The following is a 12,255-nucleotide window of genomic DNA, read 5'->3' as shown; positions in this document are numbered from 1 at the left end:
TAAATTGTATATCGTAAAATGTTCATTATAACAGAATATGATACTGGAAATTTAACCTGGGCTAAATAGGGAAAAAATGCAATTTTGTGAACCATCCCAAAAAAAAGACCATGACGCGACGAATGTTGTACGCACATGCGCACACTTGCTCCACGCAGCCCGCGCCGGTGGTGAATGCAACTGAGAAATTCAACTGCGTGGTCCGTGAAGCAGACAGGCGGAGGCGACGGTACCTGTTTTCGAAAGGATTTTGTTCCATATTTGATACCAAACCGGACTAAAGGTGACTGGGGAACAGGTAAGATTCCCAAACCATGTCCTCGTCGCACCTAAGTGCCTAAATACACCACGCATCAACATCGTAGCTGGCGTGGTGCCGCATGTCGGCTTTTTGAGTTCAAAACAAATGTGACGAAGTAGGTAACCCAACGTTTATTAAGGCTATCGGTGTTGTGTGGTTTTTGTCTCCGCCGAGATGTATTATCATCCCGCTGTCCGTTTGGCTCATTTGAGGGGGCTGAATGCTGTTGTAGTTGAGGAACTTAAATGCTTTGTGTTCCCACGCCGCCGCTCTCCAACGGAGAAAAGTATGGAGAAGTGAAGGCCTAGCGCGAGGCCCCAGCGCGCTAACCTGAGTGACAACCGCTTGGCCAATCAAAATGCTTCTCCCCGCCCACGTAAGACTCCTTCCACCAATTGGCTTTGCGTTCATCTTGACGTGGGACAAGGGTTTTCGCGCTACGCCTACTCGTTATAAAACACGACTTACTGTTCAATAAAGTGTCAAGACGCGATGGTGCCGTTTGAAAATCGATAAAACGAGCAAGTGTGCACAAAATAAAACCCCATTTTTGTTCAATTACATGCTTAAAGTTTTATGTTTTTAAACGTGATGATATATAACCATGCATGCAGAGTGTCGCGGTTGTGTAGAATGGCACGATGACATTAATTATACATGAATAATTTTGAACGGATTTCTAGTGAAATGAGTCGTTTTGAAGCTGTCATCGCGTCTTGGAGTGGTCGCGGCATCCCCCAAGTCTCGTTTCCTGTGTCTGCTTTGGAACTCTATGTCCTTGATGTGAGCATAAAACGCACCCACCCGTTTCGATTGCTATGTTTGTGTTTGAACACTTTTCGAGTGTCACGTAATATTAGATGGACGGTTTCCGACACGGATCGTCGGCCACGTAGTGTACCGGTTCCCATTGTTTCCCATTGTGTCTGATGTTGGGATCGGCTGCTCAGAAAGCACGTGGGCTGAGACGTGAACATATCCGGTTTGTAGATTGCACTGCAGAGATGGCCGATTGCGCGGCCCCAAGTAAGACCTTTTTTATATCCCTTGGTATGCCTATTTGGATATAATATATCTAATAATATTTGCATTCATTGCTTGGTCCTGTCCACTCAAGGCGAACCTTGATCAAGCCTTTTATACTGACCGACTGTAACTAGTGGCTCTTTTTGTCTGATCGTCTCGCCATAATCTTGTTTTCAAACAATCCAGACAAGAGTCTTATGGTCTCATGGCTGTGTGGTCAACTGTCACATAGTCACTGTTAATTAATTCATTTTGTGTGGTTGGCTATGACCTTTGAGTTAAGTTCTTTGATAAAGGTGCAGGAATGCTTTTACTGAATCCTAGCCAGAATAAATGGACTCATTTCATTACCATTCAAGCGGCCTGGCTCACCCTAGTTTGATATTTCCCCCTTGCATCATCTTCCAAGGTTGTGTGTTTTGTCACGGTTCTACCAAACACGCACAGAGGATGCTTAGTTGGGATGCTGTGGTAGTGAAAATTCGAAATAGTAAAAATCACGAGTAGTAGTATAGCTTTTGAGTAGTTCCTTCATGGGTTGATGTATGTTTATCGTGTGTACAGGAAGAGAGCCTTGATGTGGGCAGTATGAATAAGACGCCCCCTAACAGAAGAGGGATAACATTTGAGGTGGGAGCTCAGCTTGAGGCCAGAGATAGCCTCAAAAACTGGTGAGTCATGGCCTCATTCATTCCTTTCCATCCTTGAAACTCTTCTTCACTTTTACCTTTCCTTTATTTCCTCCTTGTGACTATATTTAGTTGTTGTAGTCTAAAGTATATTGAATCCTTAAAAGAATATTTTCGCTGGCTTTGGTTGTTCTCATACATCAGGTAAATAAAATTGTTTTGGGTTTAAAAAAAATGCTACTTGATCTGCACATGCATTGTTGACATTGAAGGAGACAAATTCTGCAATTTAGAACAATTTCCTCACTTGCCAATACGAAGCATGCCTTCTAGAATTTAGGGAAAAGTAGTGATATATATGTATAGGCTTAACAGTTCTTGGTTCTACAGGGGGCGGTTTCATTCAAAGAAAAATGTTCACAGATCGGTATGAAGCACATCAAAGACTAAAATAAGAATTGGTTTGTTTTAATGTTTCATTTGTGATTGAGTCATTATTGAGTCTACCGCTCCCATTTTCTACTATAAAACATGCCCACGTTGAATTCATTGCGTCATTCCCGGCCTCGATCGCCGTTGAAGAGCCCGGATCTTTGTGGGGAAAATAGCTTTATAGGTTGTGCATTGGTTGGAGAAAGTCAAAATTTTATGTGATTGATAATTATGAACTGTTAAAGGTAGTAGGGTTGTATTATTCCTAACATTAATTACATTGGGCCCTCTGAGAATACAGTGGATTTGTAGGTGCTGAAAAAATGGGTTATAATAGGGGTGACCCTACTTGGCAATCTTTTGATTATAGCGGCCATGTCCGGTCTATATTAACCGCGATATTCAAGGGATTACTGTAGTAGTTTTAGAAATTGTATATTATAGACTTTGAGAGGAGGGGTCCACTTGTTTGCTTTTTTTATGTTATTTTTCTAAAATACATATACATATGTCCATTAAAAAGCAAAACATTTCTGTTAGTATGCAAATATGGGATCTGGTCTGCCTTGGCTCTCGTTTGCTTATGGAAAGTACTTGTGTTGTGTGCTTGAAACGTGCTGAAATAAAAATATAAAGGTTTCATTGATTGAGACTTCTGTGGAAAAGTCATCGCGAGCAGTTGTGCAATGAGTGTTTGCACAACTTTTTACTCTGACATGTCTCCTAATGGGCACATAACCAAGAAGAAACTGAAGGAAAAATGTGGCATTTGTTAACAAGTTTGTTTGTTCATTTTTGTCCTTTTCTATCTTCATTGGGGAATGTATATAACTAATACATCAAAAGCTTGTTCTTATCTTGAGTTTAAAATTGTTTTGCTGAAAATGATCGATTCTGTATGATTGGGGTAATTATTTTTTTTTTCGGGCGATTTAATCCACCTGAATATAAGCCACACCCATGAAATAAATGCTGCAGGTTCATAGACAAACTATAACACAAAAAGCAGTGTTCTTTGTTTGCCTCCAAAACAAGTTATGAATACTGAGCTGTGACAGGACTAATATTTTCTTCTTCTACTATGGCATGCTACTAACATTGCTGCTCTACGCGGCTCTATGGCCTCCCATTGGTCAAAATGGTTAAACACAGAGGACCAGGGAAAATGAATATTTTCCACAATCTCTCTCTTTAAAATGCCTGAATAGGCACTTTTTGTTCAGAGATGCACTTGTAAATGCACTCCAAGTGCACGCTGACTCACTCAGCATTTGTTGGTATGTAATGGAACACTCACAATTGTCAAAGAGGCTGGGTAAAGTTCCCCACGCACAAAAAGCACCAAAGCAAGCATTTGAGATTGGCCAGAGCATAACTTTTGGCTGAGAGCAATACCCTTCCCTATGTTGGCCGTGATAAATGTTTGAGGGATTAATCCTCAAAATATTATTTCATGAAGTACAGAACCCTATTTGACCTAACTTGACTGTGATCATTTCTTTCTGTAACCAGCACTGTTCTTTACCTTGCAGCTTGTGCTACAAAACAAATATTGCCTTAACTACTTTTGATGCTCCATAGGTATGCTGCCAACATAGAGAAGATTGATTACGACGATGAGAAAGTACTAGTTCATTATCGTCAGTGGAGTCATCGTTATGACGAGTGGTTTGAGTGGACAAGTCCCTACCTGAGACCTCTAGAAAGGGTCCAACTGAGGCGCCAAGGCCTGCAGGACGACGTACCTGTAAGCCCAAGACTTTTTTTCATTTTTATTTTTTTTAAATATTTTTTTTCCTTTTGATATTGACGTACAAGATATTGTCTCCCTGCCAAATATGTTGGCTCACATTGCTTGTTTTACAAAGAAAAACAAAGTCGATTATATATATTTTTCATATATTGTGCTGTCTTTTTTTTTTGAGAGATAAGAACATGAGTAAAGAGCCATTTCATCCCTAATTTTAGTTCTTTGGTTGTAACCAGTAATGTTTGCTGGCAATGAAATATTTGTCTTTTTTGCAGGGTTTTCAAGTGAACGACAAGGTCCTGGCAAGCTGGTCTGATTGCCGTTTTTATCCTGCTAAAGTAATCTCTGTCAATAAAGATGGTAAGCAAATTGAAATGTACATCAGTTTTATGTTGAATATTTGTGTTGTAAAGGTACTGTTTTTAAGTAAAATCTTTAAACTATCAAACAAAAGCATTCCCTTTCCCATTCCTTTTTAGTTTCTTACACTGTGAAGTTCTTTGATGGCGTCATTCAGACAGTGAAAGGAATACACGTGAAACCTTTTATTAAAGAGGTAAGTGTCAAATATAATTCCATTTTAGGTTGCTCCTCGACTCTTCTCAACACTTTTGTTTCCCCACAAATAGAGACGAGGAGGCAGATATCGGAGTTCGGAGAGAAACATGGTTAGGCGAGTCCCAAACCGCAAAGACCGCAGGCCTCCAGTGAACGGTGATCCCAGGAACAAGCGAGCCAGACGCAGCACCTCTGACCAGGAGAATGACAGCAACAGTGAAGATGAGGAGCAAGAAGCAAGGATGGTCAATGGGAAAAACAAGAGAACAAATGGTAAACTGGAGGCTTCGTCCACTCTGATAAAGGGAGAAGAAAAATTAGGACAGCCAGCGTCAAAGAAGCCCAATGACGCAGAAGATGGCTGCCAACTTACAAATGGCACAAAAGACTCAAATAAGCAACATGATGAAAATGGTCATATAAATGGAGATGTGAAAAAGGAAGAAGAGAATGAGGAAATTGATGTGAATGCAACGCAGCCATACACTAACTCAACAAAGCCATACACAGAGGTGCCCAATCAGCCAGAAAAGACAACCACAGAATCCGGTGAAGAGTTGGAGCAGAAACCAAATCTCGAATCGGAGAGCTTGCAGCCTGCCATGCCCCCTCTGCCTAATCCTGTGAAGTGTAAGTCTGTCAAGTTACAAAGTGAAGAAAGCACCGGCAAACATTTCCAATGGGATTTTATAATGAGTGCCCCAAAAAAAACATTAATGTATATTTCCTGCTTTTGACAGCTGTAAGGAAGCAAGGTTTCCATAATCCTAACAGATTCAGCAGAGAACCACGTAAGTGCTCTTTTTTTTTTTATTTGCTAAAGGAGCAATTGTCTGCATTTTTAGTGGAGAATCTCACTCACAATCAATTCATCATCCCCTTCATTCATTAAGTGTACAGAGTCATCAAAAACCAACCACCTCCTGTACTTTCCATCAACCTGGACCATAACCCCTTCAAATGTAATGTCACCGGCTGTATCAAGTCATTCCGTAAGGCCAAGCTGCTTCATTACCACATGAAATATTACCACGGTGAGGAGCAGCCATTGGAGGCCGATTGCAGTCCCACGAGAAGCGGCCCCGGCAGGTCATCAGAGAAACAAGTTACTGGCCCTGGTTCGGACGGTCCAAAGAGGAGGCGAACTATTTCTGCGTCGATGCGTGAGTTTTGCTCTAGATTCATCTTTTCCGAATGAGCTTTTTTTTGTTTATAGGGAACTTATAGATGGTGTGATTATTATTATGGGTGTGTTTTATTTTGATTTGCAGACACAGTAGCTGCTGCGGCCAATCGGGGTGAAATAAAGGGTCCGGGCAGGCGCACATCGGCCCCCTCTGCAATCAGCTCGCATGGTCATCAGCAGAGGTTGCTCCTTAGGGAGAAAACCAAAGAGAACCAGCTGGATAGAAATGGGTGTCAACAGCAGGATAAAGATTCAGACAAGTGCACCTTTGACGTTGGTCAGTAACAATTCCCATTTGAGAAGTCTATCATGTATAAATGGCTGCCTTTTGTAGGAGTGCTGTGGCAGTCTTCCCTTGCATACTAGTGATGGGCTACTTGGGTTGAGTGCTTTAAAGGGATAGAGAACACCTTTGCCATGTTCAGCCTGGGAAAAAGGAATCAATTATTTCCTTCATGATCAAACTTGTAATAAATGTATGGCTTTCATACTTGTATAATTTGAGAAAAGACTTCATTGGAAGCTATCTCCATTATACTTGGTGTACTGTCCCTTTAATGGAGTATTCTACCACCATCTCAACAATGATTGCTCATTGATCATTGCTGTGGCGGGGGAATGCTCTAATGATGAATTTCAAATCTGTCAATTTTACAGGTCCTGTAAAAGAGCGAACAAAAGAAAAACTCAAACAGAAAGACTTCCTTCGCATTAAACTTAAGAAGAGGAAGAAAAAGAAAAAGGCCCCGTCTGGTAAGCAGGGATTGTGCCCATCAAGACCTATTGCTTTGCTGTTGCTTTGCATGTGCACTCAGTGTTACATTTTGAAAGTGGCTTGGCTGCAAAGTATGAAGCCTTCCATTTTTGTCCTTTTCGCTTGCTGAGACTTTCTGTGTGTGGGAGAAGTGTTACATCTGCTACTGGGCCAATTAGGCCAACCCAATAATTAATATCACGTCCATATGTGGTATAATTAATTTAATGACAAATCTTCTACAGTGGTGATTTTTAAAATAGATTGTATTGGTACGTTTACAATAACTAACCTGAACACCGTCTAAAACTATCATCTGTATAGTTGGCGTAGTTTGTACGCACAAAGTGGAGATTTGTCAATAAAATCTGAAAATTACGAACAGCAAATTTATAGTTACAGTTGCAGGAACAAAAGAAGAAAAAATCCACTGTCAATATTCTCCAACCCAATGAAATAGCATTAAACCAAAGATAATGTTAAATGTCCAATTTCCCTGGGTGATCAGTGCTGTCGGCGAGTTATTCTTCATTTGTGTTCATGATTGTGGTTGTAGTTTGCGGTGGTGTCCCTGTACTGCATTGTACTGACAACCCTTTTTCACAATCTTAAAACAAACCGTGTCCCCAAACTGCTCTTCATTTGATCCTGTGTTCCAAAAATGTTTGTCTCCCCCTAACGGACAAAATTATGTGTCAAATGAAATAAATGTTCCAACTTGTTCTACATCTGCTTCCCCTTCCCCTGTATTAACAGACTGCACTGGTAGTGAGGAGAATATTGACTTCTCAGTACTGTGCCCTCCACCCAAATTGAATATGCCATTCAAACACCCCCCCTCGCACAATTACAAGCGTGAGGCCTACCGCAGCAGGCCTGGATACAGCGACTCGGTGGAGATAAATGTGGATGGTGGGTATCTGTTATTGGGCGTTTGTTTGTGCAGTATGTGTGTGTGTGTGTGTGTGTGAGACCGTTAAGGCTTTCGCTCCTGTCCTGTTTTATGCTGTAGTCATCTGTGTCTTCTTAATGTTGCTGATGTATCACAGACCAAACTTGTTAAAGGAAGAAGGAAGTTTTAGGATACATGCCTTCACATGGTTGCTTAAATCTAAATATGTAAATGGCAATTTCTTAACTATGATGACAGAGACAATAGTGTTAAAACACAGAAAATAATGCTGGAGGCAACTTGCATACCGCCGGCCAGTATGTGTCAAAACAGGAAAAGCTGGCTGCAGGCTCCACAAAATACACACATGCTTGTATTACCTACAGTCACATTTCAAATAATCAGATGTTTGTGCACTCTGTTCGATAGACTACCCCCTAATGTAACTTATAGTGCGAAGAATATGGTATAATTTTTTACTACTCCATGATATATGTAGATAAAATTATTGATCCATGTGAAATGATTTATGGAGGAAAATCTTCAAACTTAGTCAGCATGCTGAAACTTTAACATACCTTTTTGTTGTTGTTTTGCATTTACTGACATTTAATCCTGGCTGTGTCCTGAAATCCGTAGACGACGATAGCTTTAGTGATTGGTCCACTGACAGCTGTGGGTGGAGTGACGAAGACTACGGGCTAGACATAGATGTGACCAGCCCGCCCCAGAGCCTGGACTGCGGCGCCAATGGGGATGAACAAGAAATCGTACGATGCATCTGCGAGGTGGAAGAGGAGAATGAATTCATGATCCAGGTTTATATTCGTTCTTCTAAAAATGCATGTATTTTTCTGAATTTACTTGAGATTTTGATGGTTTTTATTCTGTTCTTCAGTGTGAAGAATGCTTATGTTGGCAGCATGGTACCTGCATGGGCTTGCTGGAGGACAATATTCCAGATAAATATGCTTGTTATATTTGCAGAGACCCTCCAGGTGAGAGGACATTTTGAGTTACTATGCTTTGGTATTGTTTCAGTCAGCAATGCTCCATTGAAACAGATGTGTTTCTCACAGTGCCCCCTTCACCAAAAGGCTCGTCATATAAGTGACCAAAACCGGGAAGTCCGCACACCCAAACCCACCTCTGGTTTGCCTAATGCAAAAATATGCATAAAACGACTTTGATCTCGTAATATTACGATTTTAATCTTTTAATATTAGGTTTCTCTTGTGACATTAGAATATATGACTTCTCATAATTTTGCAATTTTAACCTAATATGTTGACTGGTCTTGTAGTTCTATTTCAGAATCAGAAAACATTTGGCTTCGTGTTCATCGCTCGTCCAGTGTAAATGCATCGTAATACAGAGGGGTTATACTCGGAACTAAGCGGATATTTTTAGCCTAATTTGATTTTGAGGGGGCAAGTGAAATCCGCATGGCTAATTGAAACAAGAAATTGTTGAAGTATATTCTTTTTTTTTCAATGTTTAACATGTTTGACAGAAATGTACTTTGTTTAATTCCAGGCCAGAGGCAGAGTCTGCGTTACTGGTATGACCGTGAATGGTTGAGCAGTGGCCACATGTACGGCCTGTCGTTTGTGGAAGAAAACTACTCCCACCAAAATGCCAAGAAAATCACTACCACACACCAGCTGCTGGGAGATGTACACCATGTGGTTGAGATCCTCAATGGACTGCAGCTGAAGTTAAACATTTTACAGTGAGTCCGAGGAAACTGCACGTTTTCCGCTAAAAGACATCTTTGTGTTTTTTTGTTCTATATCTCTGTATTTTTCTGCTTCAAAGTAAGAACACGCATCCCGACCTGAAGTTGTGGCGGCAACCTTGGAAGAGAGCTGCCAGGCCACCAACCTACTCCAATTTTTATCGGGGCAGCGACGCGACTCCCTCTCCCGTCACTCCCGATGAAGACATGAGTCGGGGCGAGATTTTAATGTCCAACGCCCTGGAGAAGCTCAGCCGGGCCGCTGCCACCACGTCGTCCTGCTCCTCGTCCCCGTTCCCTTCATTTCAGGACTCTTACATCACCAGCGAACACTGCTACCAAAAACCACGGGCCTACTATCCAGCAGTGGAGCAGAGGCTGGTGGTTGAAACCAGACAGGCCTCCGAGCTGGAGGACAGTATGAGAAGCACTGAAGAACTACTGGAGCGTGAGCAGCGCTTCGGCGGCCTGTTAGAGACGGACAAACCTAAATCGATCAGCGTGGACAGCAAGGTTTGTTCATTGCAGTCAATTGCAATTGTGCTCATTTGAAGTGACACTTGACTCCATAGTCAATATATTACTCTAGGCTACGTCTGGAGGTTCGTGGTCAGATGTGGAAATAAAGAAAGAGGTTTGGAGTCTTTCGGAAGAAACTGCTGATGACTGCAAGCAACACCAACAGTGGCAGATCAACTTGCTGGATCACATCGATGCGGTTCAAGACGAGGTTTCGCACAGGATGGACTTTCTTGAGCGAGAGTTAGATGGTAAGTCTTTGCTATGAACTTACTGGGATTTTTGAGAACTTTGGATTCACATCGTTTCTGTATACCCAAAGTTGTATTTACAATTTTTTTCTCATCTGCATTTTTAATTCTCATTATTATAGCCCTAATTTGTTTTGTGTTTATATTTAGTGCTGGAGAGTTGGTTGGACTATACGGGGGAGCTGGAACCTCCAGACCCTCTGGCCCGACTGCCTCAGCTCAAACACCGCATGAAGCGGCTGATGTCACAGCTGGGAAAGCTGCATCAGCTCACCCTATTGAGCTCCACATGAGGGCAGCACAGAACAGGAGTACGTAGTTGAAAATCTGCCTGTTCTTGGCAACGCAAGACTGGCCTGATGTCTGCAGCGGTTTCTCCTTTTAAGGGTTCTGTGTAGTCAGCATTACAAATCAGGATTAAACACAATAAGTAACCTCGTGAATCCAGGAGAAAGTCCTTGTGGTGGACCAGAAGACGGCCCCATGGCTCCCATGCAACTTGATGCCTTTTGTCGGCCTGTTCAGCTCAAGGTGGCTTGTGTTTCTCTCAGCGCATACGTGTAGTGCATTACACGCTAGCTTTATATTCAGCTCGCAGTTAAACAAATACCAGACTATTTTTCAACCATGTTCATTATACGTATAGACGTAGTACGTTTGTTGCTCCATTCGTTTGTTTTAACTCATCCTGTTAGGAAATGGCTTGATCCCTTGATGACACCCAGTATGTAATGGCACTTTACAAGCAGTCTTGACAAACTTATTTCTTGGAGTTTTGTATTTTCTTCTATACTGTAAAGTTATTTTTGTCTTCAATCAAAGGTTCCTCTTTTTTATTTTTCACAGCTTTTGAAACGCTGACTAGCGTGAATTGTGTTTGCTCTTAAATGGTAGCGCTTCTCTACAAAATGTTCGTCTTTATTTGGTTTTCAATTCTTTCATATTAATACTGTCCCCCCCATGGTTGCAGCAGCTCCTAAAGGTTTCACTGCATATTCAATATGGACTGCATCTGCATCCCCACCACCCCTTAACTTGGATCTTATGCTCTTACCCATGACAAGCTCCTCTTTTGACAGTGTTCTTTTGTTCCATTTTCCATCTTTTTCTTTACAATACTTTGTAAATATGTGCATCTAAATGTGTTCATCTTACCGGATGGACAACATTCTCTTCTCCATATACATAGATCCATGCTACTGTACTGTCTGGCTTAGAGCAGGGAAAATGTTGAACAATGCAAGGAAAAAAAACTTGGTACATGAATAAAAGATCAGCATCATTAACCATAATGCATAGTGTCCGTATTCCACAGGGATTTTGCTCCCAAATCTCTTGGCCCGTTTATCTAGCTGGCGACACTCACTAAATTGAGGTTGCGTCATCATTCGCAGTTTTGATGTAGCGCGGCATTCTTAGCCGATTTGGTCTCTTACACAATCGGATAAAAAATTGGGGGCAGCAGTCTGTGAGTAAATGCTTTCCGAGTTGGAGAATATCAACGGGACTGATTCCTTTCCTGATGAGGTGCCAATGATCCTCAACAACAACAACAACCTTTACATGCTGACTGATGGCTGGTGAGATGGACAGTTGCAACAGAACAGATTACATGTGATTTTTATAGCTGAATGGTAGTTATGTAATCAGATTGAAAATTGTCAATGGCAGCTTTTGACTGTTAATCACTCAATATGTGACCGTCAGGGAAGAACAAGTTGTCCAATGAAAAATCTCCAAATGAGGGCTCATCTCATTTTGTAACAGTTAGACTTGGATGTTAACAATTTTTAATGCAGTGTACTAAAACATTATTTTTGACAGTCTATAGGGAACATTATTTTTTATTGTAAAAACAAAGAAACATCCATGTGCACATTTTATGAATGAATACCATTCCAAATTAAGTGTATGAACCAGAAATACACTACTAGTTATGGCCCCCAATAACTTATATTTGTAATTGCATTTTATTTCACTCAATGCTTGTCATTGACCACGATGATCAAACTCTAAAGACCCGCATGTTTCATATTCATTGCTTCCCTCCCAGTCAAAGTAATTGGACGTCTATCGTTGTCAATGGCAGTCAATGAGTTACAAAATGACTCCCTGTAAATGGTTAACTCTGCCTCTGATTATTTTACTACGCTTCAGCGTGGGAGGTGCGAAGTAGCTCGCGAAAGAAAACCAAATTAAAAAATTAGGACAATGAAATC

General features: G+C 41.3%; 1 protein-coding gene across 4 annotated transcripts; it reads left to right on the top strand.

Moving 5' to 3' along the window:
* Positions 1–133: 133 nt before the first annotated feature.
* On the top strand, positions 134–11,328 carry LOC144203439 (PHD finger protein 20-like). Of its 4 annotated transcripts, none has more exons than XM_077726883.1 (17): positions 134–298; positions 1,892–1,998; positions 3,970–4,135; positions 4,414–4,498; positions 4,618–4,694; positions 4,768–5,326; positions 5,437–5,487; positions 5,590–5,859; positions 5,968–6,159; positions 6,540–6,635; positions 7,393–7,548; positions 8,168–8,346; positions 8,427–8,526; positions 9,065–9,260; positions 9,347–9,779; positions 9,856–10,036; positions 10,187–11,328. In XM_077726883.1, exons 2-17 carry the CDS (start codon positions 1,916–1,918, stop codon positions 10,327–10,329), a joined length of 2,967 nt encoding a protein of 988 aa, XP_077583009.1. In that variant the 5' UTR covers positions 134–298; positions 1,892–1,915; the 3' UTR covers positions 10,330–11,328. The 4 variants fall into 4 exon arrangements, with proteins under 4 accessions (XP_077583009.1, XP_077583008.1, XP_077583011.1 ...); XM_077726882.1 differs by lacking the exon at positions 134–298 and adding an exon at positions 824–1,084; XM_077726884.1 differs by lacking the exon at positions 134–298 and adding an exon at positions 1,185–1,327.
* Positions 11,329–12,255: the final 927 nt, after the last annotated feature.

This window comes from Stigmatopora nigra, chromosome 10 (genome assembly GCF_051989575.1).
Source record: "Stigmatopora nigra isolate UIUO_SnigA chromosome 10, RoL_Snig_1.1, whole genome shotgun sequence".
Lineage (NCBI taxonomy): Eukaryota > Metazoa > Chordata > Actinopteri > Syngnathiformes > Syngnathidae > Stigmatopora > Stigmatopora nigra.
This window is presented reverse-complemented; position numbering and strand designations above follow the sequence as displayed.

What these genes read in the sequence shown, in the direction of transcription:
- LOC144203439 (XM_077726882.1), top strand. Translation starts at nt 959, where the DNA reads ATGAATAATTTTGAACGGATTTCTAGTGAAATGAGTCGTTTTGAAGCT. An exon ending in CAGATTCAGCAGAGAACCAC is followed by an intron (nt 5,488 to 5,589) that starts GTAAGTGCTCTT and finishes TCATTCATTAAG; the next exon opens with TGTACAGAGTCATCAAAAAC. An exon ending in TCTTGAGCGAGAGTTAGATG is followed by an intron (nt 10,037 to 10,186) that starts GTAAGTCTTTGC and finishes GTTTATATTTAG; the next exon opens with TGCTGGAGAGTTGGTTGGAC.